At 35.9% G+C, this 18,511-nt stretch overlaps 1 protein-coding gene across 1 annotated transcript in view; it reads left to right on the forward strand.

The window, feature by feature from the left end:
- CWC27 (CWC27 spliceosome associated cyclophilin) overlaps positions 1 to 18,511 on the forward strand; it is a 360,484-nt gene that overhangs the window by 288,820 nt on the left and 53,153 nt on the right. Inside the window, exon 12 of the mRNA XM_037800954.1 lies at positions 16,669 to 16,778. Within this exon, the coding sequence (XP_037656882.1) occupies positions 16,669 to 16,778 (110 nt within the window). The remainder of the gene's footprint in view (positions 1 to 16,668; positions 16,779 to 18,511) is intronic.

The following is an 18,511-nucleotide window of genomic DNA, read 5'->3' on the forward strand; positions in this document are numbered from 1 at the left end:
ATGTTAAATTACTTGAACTTGTTAACTGTTGTTAAGTTGGTTACATAAATGAATGTCCTTGTTCTTAGGAAATGTACATGGCAGTATTAAGTGTTCAAGTAGTATGATGTGTACAACCTACACTCAACAGAGAATGTATTGATGAGAGAGAAAGGGAAGGAGGGAGGGAGGGAGGGAAGGAAGAGAGAGGGAGGGAGGGAGAGGAAAAATAGTAAATGTGGCAAAAAGTTAAAATCAGTGGATGGGTATCTGGGGGTGGGGGAGCTAAGGATATTTTGGAGTTCTCAGTATGGGGTTTGTATTATTTTTGTAACTGTCCTGTTTGAACATATTTCAAAATAAAAAGTTTAAAAAAAAAATGAGTGTAGAAGAAGAAAGGTGAAATCTGAACTAGAATTTGTGTACCTATAGTGGAGAATGTGGTCTAGGCAGGTAAAAAATTCCAAGGCAATGACACAGAGCACAACTGGACATAGCACTTTCAAATAATTGCACATATTTTCATACTTAAATTAAAATTTTCTGATAAGGGAAAATAATTTTACCTGAACTTTAATTTCTGGAAAAAATATTTTTAAAGTTGTTGATTGTAGTAGGATATTTTCCCAAGTTCCTTCCTAAAATTATTAGGGAAAAAATCCCAACAAGATTTTGTGAATCTCTCTCATTTTTGCTTCCTCTCTCACTCAACTACTGAAGAATGCATTGTTCATTGATTAAGAGAAGTATGGACATCAGGAAACTTGGAGCTTAATTCCTTTTTATCAACTAACTCAAGCTGGTAGTATAATAAGAAAATAACCTTTAAAAATTCTTTGAAATGATTCAAACACCATAATGATATAGGGTAGTTCCATACACTTTATTTGATTTTAGAAAAAGGTCACAAATACTTGTGAATGATTTCTTTGCAGTATAGACCAGTAAAACAAATTGTGGCTGGTCATTACTTACCGAAGTTCAGATTCCTTAATCTGGCAGTCAGGGACTTCATGATCTGATTATTCTCTTACTTTCCTTATGCCCCACCTTATTAATCTGTTCTTCACTTTGAGAAAGCAACATCTTTCTTCTTCCCTATGTGCATCCTGCACTGTGTTGTCTTCATGTCTTTGGTTATGTTATCTCTTCTACCTGCTATAGCTAAATTTCATTTCTCCTTTAAAGCCCAGTTCTACTGCCGCTTCCTCCAGTCGTCTTTCCCTCCATCTCCCCATCATGAATTTGTACTTTATTAGAACCTCTCATGTCATTTATAGTCCTGTACAATTATAAAGTATGACTTATCTCGGCTTCCGGCATATAAGCCCCTTAACATCAGGAACTGACTTTGTATCCCTCACTCCCATACTTAATAGCGCACCTCCACCCCCACCCACTCACCTCCCGCCATACTTTTTGCAATAGAATGTGATAGAAAAAGCATAGTCTTTGGAGATTTACAGCCCTGATTTCAAATCCTTGCTCTATCATTTATTAGACATGTAATCTTGGGCGAGATATTTAACCTCTTTGAACCTCTATTTCCTCATGTATGCCCCTTCTGTTGTTACAAGAATTAGGTTATGTGAGAAAGCATAGTATTATACCTAGGACATGCTAAGTCCTAAAAAAATGGCAGTGGTGCTGATAGTCAAGGTTGTGCTTGTATTTTAGAAGCCACTTTATTGCTTCAGTTTCCTCAACCACATAGGAGATATAAAGAATACTCTGCTATACCACACATGGAACTCTTTTAAGGATTATTTTCAACTGGTTGGTAAACTTCTGTAACTGCTTGGAGAAAAGTACCTCATGAGCATATTACAAAATGATAGAACTCTCCTTTGAGTATTGTCAGTTTTTAACTCACTAAGGTACTAGTAGCTGTAGGCCATTCTAGGTAACAATTCTTTATTATACTCTGGCCTGATGAAATCTGTTTATCTTGAAGAATTTTGGTTTTTTTATTAGTGCGACACAGAGTATATAATTTTTAGTTTCCACATCCATAATCACAAAGCAATGTAGGGATGTTGTCAAAATGGCCATCAAACTACAAGTTTTGTGAGTCACACAATCTGAAGAAGTACAAAGTGTGTCCAGGGACCTGGGGCAACATTAATCAACCTGAATATTAGACCATTAAAGGGAAGATGAGGTAAACTTGAACAGGAGCAGCAGATTACAGATGTCAGGTGGAAAACTAGAGCTCCTGGGAATAAAAGAAAAAAAAAGTGTCTCTCAATTTTCAGTAATCATTTTTATATTGTAATTGCTTCTTGTGATCATTTTTAAGAAAAGTAATAGTGAAGAACCATCTGATAAAAAGCCACTTATCAGATGAAGTCTATATAATAAAAATACTTGTTAGTAAAAGATAAGACAATTAAGGCAACTTAATATTTCGTGTTCAGAACCTGTCTTTATTGATCTAAGTTCTTTTCATCTCTTAATTCATTAGGTAATTTCATTTTAATTGATTTTTAGTATAATATTTTGTGGTAATCTAAATCATATGGTATTGTTATTACAATTTATTACCTACATGACTGTTTTTTTAATTGTAAACTCATCAGAACAATATACTGATACCCCTCTGGAAACACCTTCAGGTAAATTTTGTATTCAAATAGGAGTGAAGCTTTAAAGCAAGTTTTTGTTGTTGTTTTAAAATTTCTAACATCTTAAGGGAAAATAGCAATGGTAAAAATTAGGAAAATTCCTAATTGAAGAATTAAATCCATGTTGGGGACATGTGACATTTCGTAAATGCTCCCACTATGCTGTAAATTGATTGTAATGAAACACACCTACAATGATTATGTATTACAAAGAGAAAGTAGACAAAGTAGAGTATAGAGAGACAAGACAACATTGGATTGTCAGAAAATCTGGTTTCTGCTATTCCTAGCTTATAATAATCATTTATCCTCTCTGAGCCTCAGTTTTTTTTTTTTTTTCCATGTGTAAAATGAGCAGGATATTGATACCTAAGAACTTTATAGCACTAATATTTTATGTTGTGGTTCTGGACGTACTACTTGCACACTGAAATTTAAAAATCAAGACTAAGCAGCCAGTAGAATGTAAATATACAGAATCCCTGGATATAAATTCTCATATACCTACAAGCTACCCTTTTGCAAATGTCTAATGGAAAATACAGCTGAAAATTAGGGAGTATTTTTATACTTTATATTCCAAAATGGAATACAACCTAAAAATCTAGATTAACTTTAAACCTATATGATGTATTCCCTGAAACAGCTTGTTATCTTTGCATTTCTCATATCAGCTCAAAGTAAAACACAGAGGGAAACATTCTGTTTTACTTTATTTTCAAAATTATTTTAAGCCCCAAAATAACGTAAAGCAATGAAGCTCGGATGAACTACAAAGAAAAAAATATAAAAAGAAAACTCCATCTCAATGTAAACCATTATTCAATGTTCAAGTATACTTCAGTACTCAATGTTCAAGAATAATTCAGGTAGCCTCTAAATGTTAAGCACTTTTGACTAATTTTCGTGAAGCTATGGAGACTTATTTTGACCACCAGATGGAGCCAGTATTGTTCAATTCATAGAATAAAAACATGCAGAAAATGAAAGTTGGTTAAACAGAATGAATAAATGGTAGATTTCTTGTTTTGGACCGTCGTACAGAAAAAAGTAAAAAAACTTTTGGCATCCTTCTGACTGGTCTTTGTAAATGTGCACATGCAGAGACCCTTATTAAATCATTTCTTTATTGTGAATAAATTTTCATTTTGGCGTTCATTGGATGGAATAACTAGTTTTCTTATTCATTTTTTTTAGAGATCTCTGAACAACTTCCAATTATCTTTAAAACAAAATTAGTACAAATTCAACCTCTAGTCACTCAGTAAATATTTGGGACTGTAATTATGAAAGATGGTAGTAAAGAATACATTATGTAGGCTCTCATTTTAAATCACAGAATATTCCCATTGTTATCATTTCTGTAATGGATTTTCTCAATAAAACAAACAGAAAGCAGGCATGCTGGCCTGGGGTAGAGGGCAGGGAAAGGGAGTCTGGGCACAATATGTAGTTTATCCTTAATACCTCCTCAGGGAGGTAGTAAAGGGTTCAGTGAATGGCCACAACTCTTACAGGAGTTCCACCCGGAAAACTCAGTGCCCAGGGACCTTACTCAGTAGTAAATGCCTTAAAGATGACTTCTCCAACAACTCTCGTCTCTATTTAGAAGGGTAAAAAATTGTTTAACTGGGTGACATCTATTGAAATTAGGCAAAATTTATTGAAAAAATGTTTGTATCCTGGGGGCCCTAAGCTAAGAGACACCTCGAGTTGCTGTTCTGTCCAGCAAAAGCAATAAGGTGATTGCAGACACCCTTGTAATTTAAAACCTAAAATGATCAGTCTGCTCATTTGCTCATTAGCTGCTGTTTAATGAGTACATACTATATACAAGGTCTATGCTAGGCCACAAACAGTGCACTTTCTGCCAGGTGAGTTTATAGCCTAGGGGGCAATACAGACCAATAAAGAGGCAATTATGATATAGTGTGGTTAAGAGGTACAAAGTGTTTTAAAGGTTCAAATAAGGGAGAAAATGTGATTAGTTTAGGAAAGTCAGGAAAAAGCCTTAAGGGATTCTTCCTAAGTGGAAATTATTTTGCTTAAACCCACTATTTGGCTGCCTCCACTTTTCTTACTCCTTTATTATCCCTCAAGTCATATATTATGGTCTGGGAAGAATTTAGCACCTTTCTTTTTTGTAGGATTTTGTTTTCATCAAGACACATCCAGTTGGTGATTTGATGCCTTTTTTTTACATAAAATTAGAATGCTTTCTTCTGTTTTTTGGTGTCTCAAGCATGAATAAGAAATATGGTGTACTTGTTAAGAGCTTGGACTTAAAGCCAGACTACATGAGTTTATATTCCTAGGTTTATAATCCCTGAGATAAATTACATAACCTCTTATTGCCTTAATTTCCTCATCAGCAAAATGGGGATAGTAATATGCCTTCCTCATAGAGTTATTGGTTAGGAGAATTAAACAAGTGATACTGTTACTACTATTTTGGCACATAGTACTCAAAATGTTAGCTATTATGTTAGCTATTTTCAAGTCTGGCACATTTCCTTGGATTAATTTATGATCTGGTATAAATAAAATTTGAGAAAAACATATTTTGTACTTTCCAGAAAGTATGATGAGATCCAAGTAGATATCAGTAGTATTAATATTTTTCAATATCCATTAAAATCTATCCCTTTGGTTACTCAAATTTTCTTTACCATTATCACTACCACATCACCTTGTATTTATTTAAAGGTTACATTTATTACAGAATTTTGCAAAAATTTCCTTGAATTAGTGGATCCAGATCCATTTAAAATCATTTGTGAGCAACTGTTCTAGTTTGCTAATGCTGCCACTATGCAAAATACCAGAAATGGGTGGGCTTTTATAAAGATTTATTAGATTACAAATTTACAATTCTAAGACCATAAAAGTGTCCAGACTAAGGCATCAACAAGAGGATACCTTCAATGAAGAAAGGCCAATGGCATCCAGAATACCTCTGTCTGGCTGGTGTCTGCTGGTCCTTTGTTCCCAGGTTCTGGTTTCAAAATGACTTTCCCCAAAATGTCTCTGGGCTTCTGTCTCTCTCAGCTCCTGTGCATCCTTGCTTATTCTCCCAGGGCATTTCTCTCTAAGCATCTGGAGGTCCTCTCTTAGCTTCTCTGGAGAAAACTCTGGGCTTCATCTCTTAGCTTAGCATCTCAAAATGTCTTTCTTTCTGCATCTCCAAGCATCTGGGTCTATGTCAGCTCTTAGCTTCTTCCACAGGCAAACTCTGGATTACATATCTTAGCTTCTCTCCAGAATGTCTCTCTCAGCTTCTCTGAGCTCCTTCTCTCCATGAGCTCTCTTAAAGGACTCCTGTGATCCAATTAAGACCCACCCAGAATGGGTGGGGTCACATCTCCATGGAAGCACATTCAATCAAAAGGTTCCACCCAACAAGACTGGATTAAAAGATCATGGCTTTCTGGGGTCCATAACAGTTTCAAACCAGCACATTCTACCCCCTGGACCCCAGAAAGACATGTTCTTTCCAAATGCAAATATACATTCTTTCCATCACAATATAGGTAAATACAAAGTCTTATCAAAATCAGTTACAGTCATGGTTTTTCCTAAGACAACATTCTCCTCTGGCTGTGGACCTGTGAAACTCAGAACAAGTTATCTGCTGCCAATATACAAAGGAGGGACAGTCATAGGATAAACTTTCCCATTGCCATTGGAAGAAATTGGAAGGAAAACAACGGTCAAAAGTCTGAAACAATTTCTAAAATCTGCAGGACAAATGTCTTTGGATTTCAAAGACTCAGAGTCATTTATAGAATGACGTTTTATCTCTGGGACTTGAGAGAGCGGGAGTCCCACCCTTTCCAAGGGCCATCATGATGGCCTGTTCTCTCCAAATGCTGAAATGACTGTTCCAACATATCCATGCATTGGTGAGACCTCCTTTTTCTTGGCCCCACCTACCTCAAGCATTGGTACACTACCCGAACTCTGCATCTCCGGGGCAAAAGATTCCCCTCTCCAAACAGTGGGATGGTGGCCAGGCTCTCCCCAATCCCTGGGAAATATGTTCCACCCTCTCTGAGGCCTGGGACACCAACACTCTGAACAATGGAGCCACCAAGCTCCCCTCAATTCCCCAGGCATCTAAGAACCCTTAGGCAGTAGCACTCACAAACTCTGGGCATGCTTAAACTCACCCAATCTGTGTGCTTCAGTGGGTCTGCTCTCCTAGCCCAAGGTATCTTGACTCCAGACCTTAGCTTCCATGGTTCCTTCTCTGTCCCCTCCAGTCTGGACTGGCAGTAGTTCCATTTATACAGATCTCACAAAAAAAGTTGTTGGCTTGGCATGCAGCAAGCATGTAGGGGTCAAAACCATCAGATGATAGAACTTTCCACACGTCCTTTCTGGATAATTCCATCTCCAATCCTGGCTTGTACTGACATGACTGGCTTTTTCCAGGTTTCATTAAATCCTCACATGGCACACTATCTTCTGGGGTCTCAATTTCTGGAAGGCCAGAATTTTCCAGACCATCAATTTCTTATCTCTTTCCTCTCGCACTTTACTATAAGCTGTGAGGAGAAGCCAGGCTGCATTTTCCACATTTAGTTTGGAGATCTCTTCAGCTAACTATCCCGACTTGTTGCTTTCAAATTCTGCCTTCCATCTGATACCAGGGCTCAATTTTGCCAAATTCTCTGCCACTTTAAAACAAAGATTGACTTTCTTCTGGTTGGCAATGACACAGTCATCATTTCTGTCTCAGGCCTTGTCAGAAGTATTTTTAGAGTTCATATTTCTACCAACAGTCTTTTCAAAGCAATCTAGGCCTTTTCTGTCAATCTCCTCACAATTCTTCCAATATCTTCCTCTTAATCATTTAAAAAGCTGCCCCAACATATTTGGTATTTGAAAACTCAGCAGCACCCCACTACTCTGGTACCAAAATCTGTTCCAGTTTGCTAAAGCTGCCATTATGCAAAATATCATAAATGGATTGGCTTTTATAAAGGGGATTTATTAGGTTACAAATTTACAGTTCTAAGGCTATAAAAGTGTCCAAACTAAGGCATCAACAAGAGGATACCCTCACTGAAGAAAGGCTGATGGTGTCTGGAACACCTCTGTCAACTGGAAGGCACATGACTGGCATCTACTGGTCCTTTGCTCCTGAGTTCTGGTTTCAAAAATGGCTTTCTCCAAAATACCTCTGGACTTCTGTCTCTTAGTTTCTCTCAGCTCTCTTATTGGTTCTCCTTGCATGTTTCTCTCTAAGCATCTGGGAGCCCTCTCTTAGCTTCTCTAGGGCAAACTCTGGGCTTCATCTCTTAGCTTTGCATCTCCCAAAGTCTTTCTGTCTGCATCTCCCAGTATCTGCAAGCATGTGGGTCTGTGTGGGCTCACAGCTTCTCTCCAAAATGTCTTGCTCAGCTTCTCTGAGCTCCTTCTTTGAGCTCTCTAGAAGACTCCAATAAACTAATCAAAACCCACCCTGAATGGGTGGTTCACACCTCCATGGAAATAATTTAATCAGTGGTCTCACTCACAGTTGGGTGGGTCACATCTCCATGGAAACAACCTAATCAAAAGATCCCACAGAACAATAGGTCTCCCCACAAGATTACATTAAAGCCCTGGCTTTTTATGGGGTACAAAACAGATTCAAACCAGCACAGCAGCTTTATTCATATTACCTAGCACATGGTAGCAACTCAATAAACTTTTTTTTTTTTTTTTGAATGAATATGCAGCTACTTGGAGCTTTTAGTTCCTTGAGCTCTGGTCCTGAGACAATGGAGGGAATGAGCACTTTTATCTATCAAATGAGATTTGTAGATGAATATCATTGGTTCCTTAGCTAAGTAACCAATAATTGATTAGTCGTCATGCCTTTATCCTTGCAAAAAAAGGTTATGGAATGATGAGATTCAAGTGGGACCAGGATCTAGTTTCTAGCTAGTTCTTAGAGGAAGGTTAGAGGTATCGTGTGGGAATGAAATGCAGAACTTAACATGATGTCTTACCTAAGAGTCAGAACATGAGTTTTAACAGAGGCTCTGTTTTTAACCCACATGGGACACTAGAAAAGTAACTTCACTTCCCTGGACCTCATCTATAAATTGAGAGATTAGAAGATCCTCAAGTTAACTTCTACCTCTGGTGCTGGTTCTAGTACTGAATTTAGGTGCATATCACCTAATTTTATTTCTGATATAGCTAAGATATTTTTAAAATTTATTCTAACCCCCTAACATAGGTAAATGTTAAGGCCCCCTGGGAGGCTGGTATTATACCAAAGAACCCATAATTTGATGCTTAACATTGTGTTTCAGTTTGCTAAAGCTGTTGGAGTATAATATACCAGAAATGGGTTGGCTTTTACAATGGGGATTTATTAGTTTACAAATTTACAGTTCTAAGGCCATGAAAATGTCCCAATTAAGGCATCAACAGGAGGATACCTTCTCTGAAGAAAGGCCACTAGCATCCTGGTTTTCTCTGTCAAATAGCAAGGCACATGACTGGCATCTGCTCATCCTTTACTCCTGGATTTCACTGCTTTCAGCTCCTGGTTCCAGTGGCCTCCTCTCTGAGCTTGTCTGTATCCTCTCTTAGCATCTCTGGAGCTTTTCTTTCTCAGCTCCTCTGAGGGTTTTTCCTTTGCACTCTCTCCAGACTTCTCTCAGTGTTTCATTCTCTTAGCTCTCAGCTTTTTCTGTCCTTTATCCTTTCATAAAAGACTCCAATGCAAAGGGTTAAGACCAAACTTGAATGGGGTGGGTCACATCTCAATTGAATAACCTAACCAAAAGTTCCCACCCACAATAGGTCTGCACCCACAGGAATGGATTAAAAAAAGAACATGGCACTTTCTGGGGTACATAACGGCTTCAAACCAGCACACATTGTAATCAATGGCTTGCTTTCTTAACTATTTTCACATGTTAAGTCCTTTCTACCCTTTACATTTCTTCCTGGAGTGCAAAGTCTGTATCATATATACTTTAGATATCTTTCATAGCATCTCTCAAAGTGCCAAGCACATGGAGGATACTTAATAAATTATGTTTTCTGAATTGAGGTTTTAATTGGAACTAGCAGGACACAATTAAAAGATAGAGCTTTTCATATCATTCAGATCCCAGCTTTACCATATTCTAATTGTGATTCTATCCTTTTTCCCCATTTGTAAAATAGGTAAAATAGGCTTATGGGTACTTCTTCATGGATAGTCAAGGCATCCTCACATGGTACCTAATGTAGTTGATCCTTAATAAATGTTTTCTCTTTTTTCCATCCCCATTCCTGTTTATTTAGCATATATTTTATAGAAATTTCAGTTATTGACTGAATAGTCATCATACTGCATCATTATAGTTTATGAATCATTATCCAGTATATATTAAGATTTATAAGAAAAGTAGAAGCAGAGCACTCTGTTCTTAGAGAAACTGAATTTTTTTAACTCTTGTGTATTTTATTAGCCAGTTCTATTTCACTAAAGTCATCACTTATTCAATTTTTGTTTTTTCGAGGGGGTTCAAGCATATGAGAAATGAATTGCTACTTCCTGTTCTGGCAACATGGACTGAGCTAAAAGAGAGCTTCCTTCTAAAAATATGTAAAAGGGCTGGATAAAATAGGCTTATCCCAATTCAAATGCTTAGCTAAGCTTGAAAAGAGGAAAGAAGGAAGGGAGGGAGGGAGAGAAGGAGGAAGGAAGGAAGAAAGGGGAAGGAAGGAAGGAAGGAAAAGAGGGGGAGGGAAGGGGAAGGAAGGAAGGAAAATTCCTAAATACTTGAAACAAAAGGAAGGCATAACATTAAGTGACAAGCTGATACTACAGTTGCCCAGGGGGATACTGGGTCAGATGTAAGCTTTAATAGCTGGAGGCTCAGGTTTCAATCTCACACTTGGGCATAAGAAGTGACCTTGAATCCAAGAAAGGTGGGATCTAGAAAAGCTGCCCACTAGTAAGGCTATAGAGAGGCTTGTCTTTTTTCAGAGTTATGAGTGGAAGGAAAAAAAGACTCATGAAAAGAAAAAAATCAAAATTCTATACATCTACTAGACATGGCTTTAAAGTCTGAGTGTATACTAACTATATGGTACAGGAATCCTAAGCCAAGATGTTAACATTAAAGAAGCAATGGCTCTGGACCAATGGAACCCCTTGAATGTCTAACAGAAACAAATGCAAAATATTACACAGTCCTGGGTGGCTAGGATTCCTATGGAGTGGAGATGAGGAAAATGCAACCTTAGCTGAAGATAAGCTCACAATCAAAAATTAGAGAATGCATAGGAAAATGACCACTCTGAGGGAGTCAGAATATATAACAGGAGGATACCCAAGAACAAACTCAAAGAGATTGTATAAGTGTGTTTTAAATAATTGAAGATTTTTTAAAGGAATAAAAATCATATTAAAAGACTAAGGCTATGAAAAAGAGTGGATGAATTTAAAAAAGAACCAAATAGAACATCTAGAAATAAAAAATATAGTTAACTACAATCAGTGACTCTGTTTATTGGTTAAAGACTGATTAGATGCAACTGAACAGAGAATTAGTGAACTTAAATATAGAGCTAGGGAAATTACTCAGAGTATACTGCTGAGAAATAAAGGCATGAAAAATGAATGTGCAGTGGTCATTCACAGTTGATCACACTATAAATAAAAATTTATGCTAATATGCTGTACCCAGTTAAGAAATAGAAGAGTTGACCAGCTTTTGCACACACTTGGGTTTGTGCAACAGATGTTATTGCATTTGGCTGTGTGTACATGTTAAAGTGTTTGGGTTACAATTTTCCATGCAGTCCAGATGGAACCTTAGCAGGGTATCACAGATGTGTATAATGAAATACCAGCAGATTTCACAGCTGTTCTCAAGTTGTTTGCCTTTTCATTCTGACTAGAAATGAATACAGGAGGAGAGGAAATAAATCCTTTAACCTGGCTATTAAAAAATCTCATCCAACCACAAACTAAAGCATTCCATTGGGCATACCAGGAGGCTCATCTGACCTTGATCTGAACTCGATTTGTATATTTTTTTCCTAGAAAAAAATTGACAGACTATGACTTTGACTATCAAACATCAGGAAAACCTGATGTTTCCCGTCTTGTTAAAGGACTGTAAGATGTCTATATTATAAACAATATTAGTGGGTGGGCAGCTTTTCATATCTCAAACAGTTAGCTGGATTAAATCAGTCTTCCTGAGCTAAATTTTATTATCTTAATTTTTAATGCAAATCTGGCTTTCATTTTTAAATTTTCCAGTAGCTTTGTTGATGGGGAGAATAAATGATCTATTCAGACTTTTCCACCTGGAATTTCTATGCATACCGTCCACCAAAATTTGGCGTTCTGTCTTACAAAGCTGGATAACATTCATTAACAAATTAATATGCCTGAGAAGAAATTCCATTTACTGTGAGGCATTTTTGAATATTTGAACAGTATAATTGCTTTTAGAAGAATTAAAGATTTTAAGTATTCAACTTGTTAGGGATTTTTAGATTAAATTAACTGTAAGAAATTTAACTTATGAAAACCTTTTAAAATTTTGGAATGAAATGTCATTTTCTGTAAGATATGGGCTTCCCTTTTATTCTATCAAAAGAATAATTTAATAGAGAATTTTTAATAATAGGTGGAATTTTAATTATTTGGAGTTGCATCAAATCAAATAGTTCTACATAAAGACATGCAGACACAAGTAACATCAAGTTGCTCCTCATCAGTGCTTTAAAGAACATCTGTTTTATAGCTGTTTGTGAGAAAATTGTCACAAGATAAAATCAGCCCAAGCCAAAGCGCTACATGTTTCACCACTAAGACTGTATATTCTGGAATAGGCAGATTAATGAAACCACCCTTAAAACAATTTCTGTTGCCCAACCATCTGTCCTGTCCCAACACCAAACTTGTTTAATTCAATTTCCTCAATTCTTATTAGTACACCTGTAGTTCGTAGCCATGGGAACGTGTTATATCTCTATCAAGTATATCTTAAAAAATAAAAAAGACACCAAATTGGAATTAAATGGTTAATAATTATATTCAAAATAAAAGATTCAAAACACATCCAAGTAGTATAGCCCAAAGTTAGTTGCAGCTAAAATAGTAAAACTGAACAGCTGTAAAATCTGTGGATCCCTTTAGAACATTCTTTACTTGGAGGAGAAGCAGAGCATTTACAGCCCTGTAATGATAGAGTACAGCCTATGATTTACCCATTCAACCTTCAGGCACAAAGTATTTGGATCCTTAACTTTTATTGCAAAGTTCATTCTGCTGTGCTGAAGTCAAAATGATGCGATCCATGATTAGAAGGCAAAAAGCCTAGCTTTTACACATTTTTCTCCCTGGAAAGCCAAATGCTGCAGTGAGATTGAAACTGCAGTCCAAGACTTTGAGATGACATTTGATTTAACAGTTGAGGTATAGACAGCATTCTAGAACTCTTCTGTGTAGTTCTCAGTCCATCTGTTGAAAATTGTTTAGTTGGAGCTTTGCTAATAAAACAATACAGTTATTAGAAAGGATAGATTCAGAGCATTGGAAACAGGATTCAAGCCTTGTGAAAAGAGAAATTTACTTTAGTTATTTAATCTTAAATCATTTGAGTAATGATGAAAAGCCCTACAGTTTTACCAACTATTTCCTTAACATTTTTCAAGGCAAAGCTGGTTTTACCATCCACTTCTTACTTCATTTAGAGAATGTGAATCTTCTCTTTACTCTGTTCTTCATCTTTTAAAATTTAGTTCCTATTATCAAAGACATTGCAAAGAGATTGTATCAAGCAATACTAAAATTTGAGTGGCTCTTATTTGTTTTTTAGACACATGCTGTCACCACCTTTAATTGCCTTATGCAACATATTTGTGAAGACTGTTACAATTACACATTTAAAAAGAATGACTAATGCTACAATATTACTATATTATCAGAGAAAATATGTTTAGGTGTATGTGAATTGCATTCCTGTGTTTTCATTATTATGGCTGAAAAAAAAACAGAAAAAGAGTGAGGCTTGATAATGTTGAGGAAATAAAGTGATTCACTAAAATTATCTTAACTAATTTTTCAATATATGATATGTGGGAAATGTAAATGCAGGAAAAATATAAATATTACATTATCTAAAAGCATCCCAATCAAAGAATATTTAAAGCCATTTTTAGAATGTATATAGCTTCATAATCTGGCAAAAAAAAATAATATTCCCTTTCTTCCATCAAAATATTCTGTAATTAAAAAGGAATATATTTGAATGGAGAGAGAGAGAGACCAAGAGAAGGAAAGGAACCACTTGTACAAGAGCATGCATTGAGCATGCAGTGACCCTTGGAGGCTTATCAAAGTCAGTTATAACAAAGAAAAACATATATAGTGATAACATAAAAATTTGCAATATGTGTGTGTGTTCATTTCTGTACCTTATAATTTTTTATCGGAATGATATAATAATAATAGAAGTCATCTTTTGTTAAGTGCTTGCCATGTGCCAGGCATTATCATATTTAATACCCACAATAGCAAGTGAGGTAGGTATTATTATCCTCATTTTACAGTTGAAGAAATTGAGGCACAGAAAGATAGGGGAGCTCATCCCTATGTCACACTAAATTATGGGACCAGGATTCAGATCAGTCTGACTCCAGTCTATTTTCTAAGCATGCCATGTTCATCAGCCTCTTCTGAAATGGAAACCAAGAGCATGTGTTCTTTGCCTTTTACCCACCAAAAGAAATTTATGAGCTCTCAGTTCCTCTCTGAGTGGTAGTTTTAACACTTTAAGAATAATTTTTAAATTAACATTGCCTATAGGTTAATACTGTTGATGGTGGGTGATGGGTAAAACGTGTCTATTATGCTATTCCCTCTACATTTGTGTTGGAAATTTTCCATAATAAAAAGTCAAATGTATTTTTGTTTTGTTTTATTTTGTTTTATTTAGGAATACTTTTTCACTAGTTAACCCATGGTTGGGAGTTACTCAGTTGTGTGTTTGGTGATTCTTGCTGTGAAAATTAAACTTCTTTTTTACTCACATGAGATTTTGGTGCAAGAGAGATTCAAACACAAGTTGTCCTTTCTCTTTTGCATTTATTTTAATCGTTAAAATCTTAGACAGCTCTAAGGATACTCATTAAATTTTCCTTAGGAGCTTATGAAATTTCTGCCATAGGGAAATAGCAGAAAAGAAATACTAGTGACTCCCCAAATGTGATGGAGAAGGAGATTCCAGATTCATGGCAAATACTGGCTCTGACTTCGTGAGGCTGGGAGGCTAAATTGACCCACTACCTTATTTTCCCCTCCCCCAGCTTCATTCATTTATTTGGCTATTTATTGAGTCAAGCACCATCTTAAATGCCAAGGAACATGACTTTACCCTCAAGAAGCGTAATGTCTAGTAATGATTGAAGAAGAATAAGTAGGAAATTGCCATAAAATGTAATAAGTACTAAATGGTGTTCTGGAAAGTGGGTCATCCAAACCAGACTTCAAGAGTGAAACCAGAAAAGGTTCCCTGAAGGAATTGTCAGCCAAGCTGAAACCTAAACAATGAGCAAGAATTAAATTAGGAAAATTAATTGAAGAGTGGAGGATTGGAGTGTTGTTAGTATCCCAGAAAGAAAGAACAGCAAGAGCAAAGGCTAGGGGTCAAGCCAGCCTGCCAAGTTCAAAGAGCTGTTATAAGCAAGATAAAAGCACTTCAAGAGGCTCAGGGAAAGAGTTGCAAGAGATAAGAGTGGAAAGGAAAGTGTTAGCTGCCTCATGCCTGAACTCCTATGTCACTGTTAAGGTGCTTGGTCTTTATCCCAGGACAATGCAAACCCAACTACTATAAAAGAGGAGGCAATTCAAAGATGTTATTCAATAGAAAAGCATGAAAGTAATTTTTAAACCCTCATTATAAGAAACTACTTTGATATATATGTATATATATACCAATTATGATAGCATCTTCTCTTCTCTAGAGGTAACTAAGCATATGTACTTCAAACAGTTCTGCATTTTAGGATTTTTTTTTTCTTTAATGAGCTTTTTACTATTTATGACAGTTTTTATTATTTTAAGTTGTCAGTCTTTAAAGCAGAGCTCGATATACTTTTCAAGAGACCAGATAAAATTGCGTATAAAACAGATTATTCCTTCCAACTTCCATCAAACTCATGATATTAGGTAACCACAAAAAGACAATTTATTTCTTAGTACACACATTTTTATACTAAACAATATCTTGAGCAAAATTATTGTTAATACATTGCTCGTTAATAATATTCTTCAAACTAGATAACAAAGAGGCAAGTAACAAGCCAAGGCTTGAGTAGAAAGATTGCTGGCATTCTTGATTACGTTTAAGGAGATATGTATTTGTTTGTTTTTTAAGTCACAAATTTTCATTAATATGTATACATGTAAGATGACATAAAATGAATTTTATTACTTATTTTTTAAGGAAAAACTGTTTTATCAACCCACATGTTAACTAATATTTATATGGACTTATTGCAGGATGCAACCCATAGATTTGTTTTCTAATTTAGTAAAAATTGTTTTTGTCTGCTTCTGGTAACTGTACTAACTTACTTGCTGGATACATTTATTTTTCTAAGATGCGATCAAAGCAAAGGTGTTTTGTTTTTTAAACGGGAAAAAGTGGCAAGTAATTAGAAACCAATATTTGAAATATTGTATCTTTAAGGCCTCCCACTTACAAGGTTAAGGAACAATATAAAATTGCTGAATTTTAGGAATACTTAATTATTTTCATAATGAGATAGGTGACTTTATAGTCAACTTAAGTTCAAGTGAGAAGAACAATTACAGAAGTACAATATATGATAAATATGTTTATAAAATTGGTTGATAAATTAACATCAATCACTTTCCAATCTAGGAAACATTTGTGGAGGTACTGGACTATTGGTTTTATTTTTAAATTAAATGGATGAAAACTGGGGCAAGGTTTAACCTCCTCTTCACTGGTGTGAGCATATACATGAATATGAATTCACAGAGCCTTTTTACCATACATTCTAAGAATATGCTACTGTTCTTCAGAGGAAGAAGCTGCTCCAGATGGTGCTGTTGCAGAATACAGAAGAGAAAAGCAAAAGTATGAAGCTTTGAGGAAGCAACAGGCAAAGAAGGGAACTTCCCGGGAAGACCAGGTAACTTTTCAAAACACAAAACCAATGCATAATTCATTGTCTTTTTATTGTCAAGTATTGCTAAATGGAGCCTTATTTGATTATACATCAGGTGAAGCACTACCTCTTAAAAATGAAAAAGAATATATTATATAGGGTGGGTTGACAAACAGCTTGGCCACTCATATAAAGGTTTAAATTCTAGAACTGTTTCCAGGCATTTAAGGCAAATGACAGGCCTAAAATTTTCACATTTCAACTTTCTACTTTCATATCAAGCCCATATTATCAGATACTCAGGTAGAACCTCTAAGCAAATATTATAAAACAGAGAAGTGATGATTGTAAATGGAGAGAGGGTCTCCTTCCAGCCTAACATCTCAGCATGAAATTGTACACTGCCTGTAAATAAGGCATTTGATCCACTAGTTGTCTTCAACTGTAGTGATGTTACAAAACTCTGCTTATTGTAAGTAATTTCTGAATCATTAAATAATAATATAAAAAAATTGTCAGAAATCAAGAAGGAAAAGGCATAGGAAGCTAGCTCAACAATTAGTGTTAGCAGACTACTCCGTGTAACACTTGGAACTTACAACAAATCTCTTCAGCAGCCCTTTATGTTGAAAAGTTAGAGGGTTGACCAAAATCATTCATTTTTGGATATTGCCAATGTATGAATACATGCCATTTTAGGTGTATAAATAAATCAGACAAAATAAAGGTAAGTTAAGAAATCCAAGACACTTTGCATAAATTACTCTAATCAGGAACTGTATTATACATGACACCTAATTACTGGAACGGGAGGATCATACATCAGTTCTTTGTGTGACAATAATTGTATTAGTTAGGGTTCTCTAGGGAAACAGAATCAACAAGAGATGTCTGTAAATATAAGATTTTATGAAAGTGTCTCACGCAACTGTGGGTACGCATGAGTACAAATTCCGTAGGGCAGGCAGCATACTGGCAACTCCAATGAAGATGTTCGATGAACTCCTCAGGAACAAACTGGCAACTTCGATGAACTCCTCAGGAAATGCTTCGCTGGTTAGCCAAAGAAGAAGTGAAGGTCCTCCATCTGCCTCGTTTAAAAGTCTTCAAATGATTGGATTAAATCCAGCTGATTGCATTCTCTCATTGTGGAAGACACGCCCTTTGTTGATGTAATCAGTCACAGCTACAGCCAATTGACTGATGATTTAATAGACCAACCTTCTGGTTTATTAACCAGCCACAAATGTCCTTGCAGTAATGGTTAGGCCAGTGCTTGCTTGACCAGACACCTGGATACCATCACCTGGCCAAGTTGACACATGAACCTAAACATCACAGTCCATCCCTTGTCAACTTGGCAGTTATACACATCACCTTAAACCATACTTTATCTCTAAGTAGAGAAAAATAATAGGCATATATTTTGCCTAATAATACTCTGCTGTCCTGCTTACCACCAGAAACTCAATAAATCTCTCCATAATAGGGTGCAAGTCCTTGGGTGACATTAACTCTTAAAATTGACTTCCTGTAACTTAAGTACTGCAAAATAAATAATACAGCTTATGTCCTATGATAAGGGGATAAGATAGAGAAGAAAGCAAAGATATTTGCTTTACAGACAAATGCAAACATACTCATAACAAAACAATGAGGAAATATTCGTGCCATCATAGTCCTGTCTTGTAACTGTTCATGTGGTCATAGTTCATATTTATCACTACCTTCTTCCACTACCCATTCCATGTTCCCTT

Source organism: Choloepus didactylus, chromosome 13 (assembly GCF_015220235.1).
Source record: "Choloepus didactylus isolate mChoDid1 chromosome 13, mChoDid1.pri, whole genome shotgun sequence".
In the NCBI taxonomy this organism is placed as follows: Eukaryota; Metazoa; Chordata; class Mammalia; order Pilosa; family Megalonychidae; genus Choloepus; species Choloepus didactylus.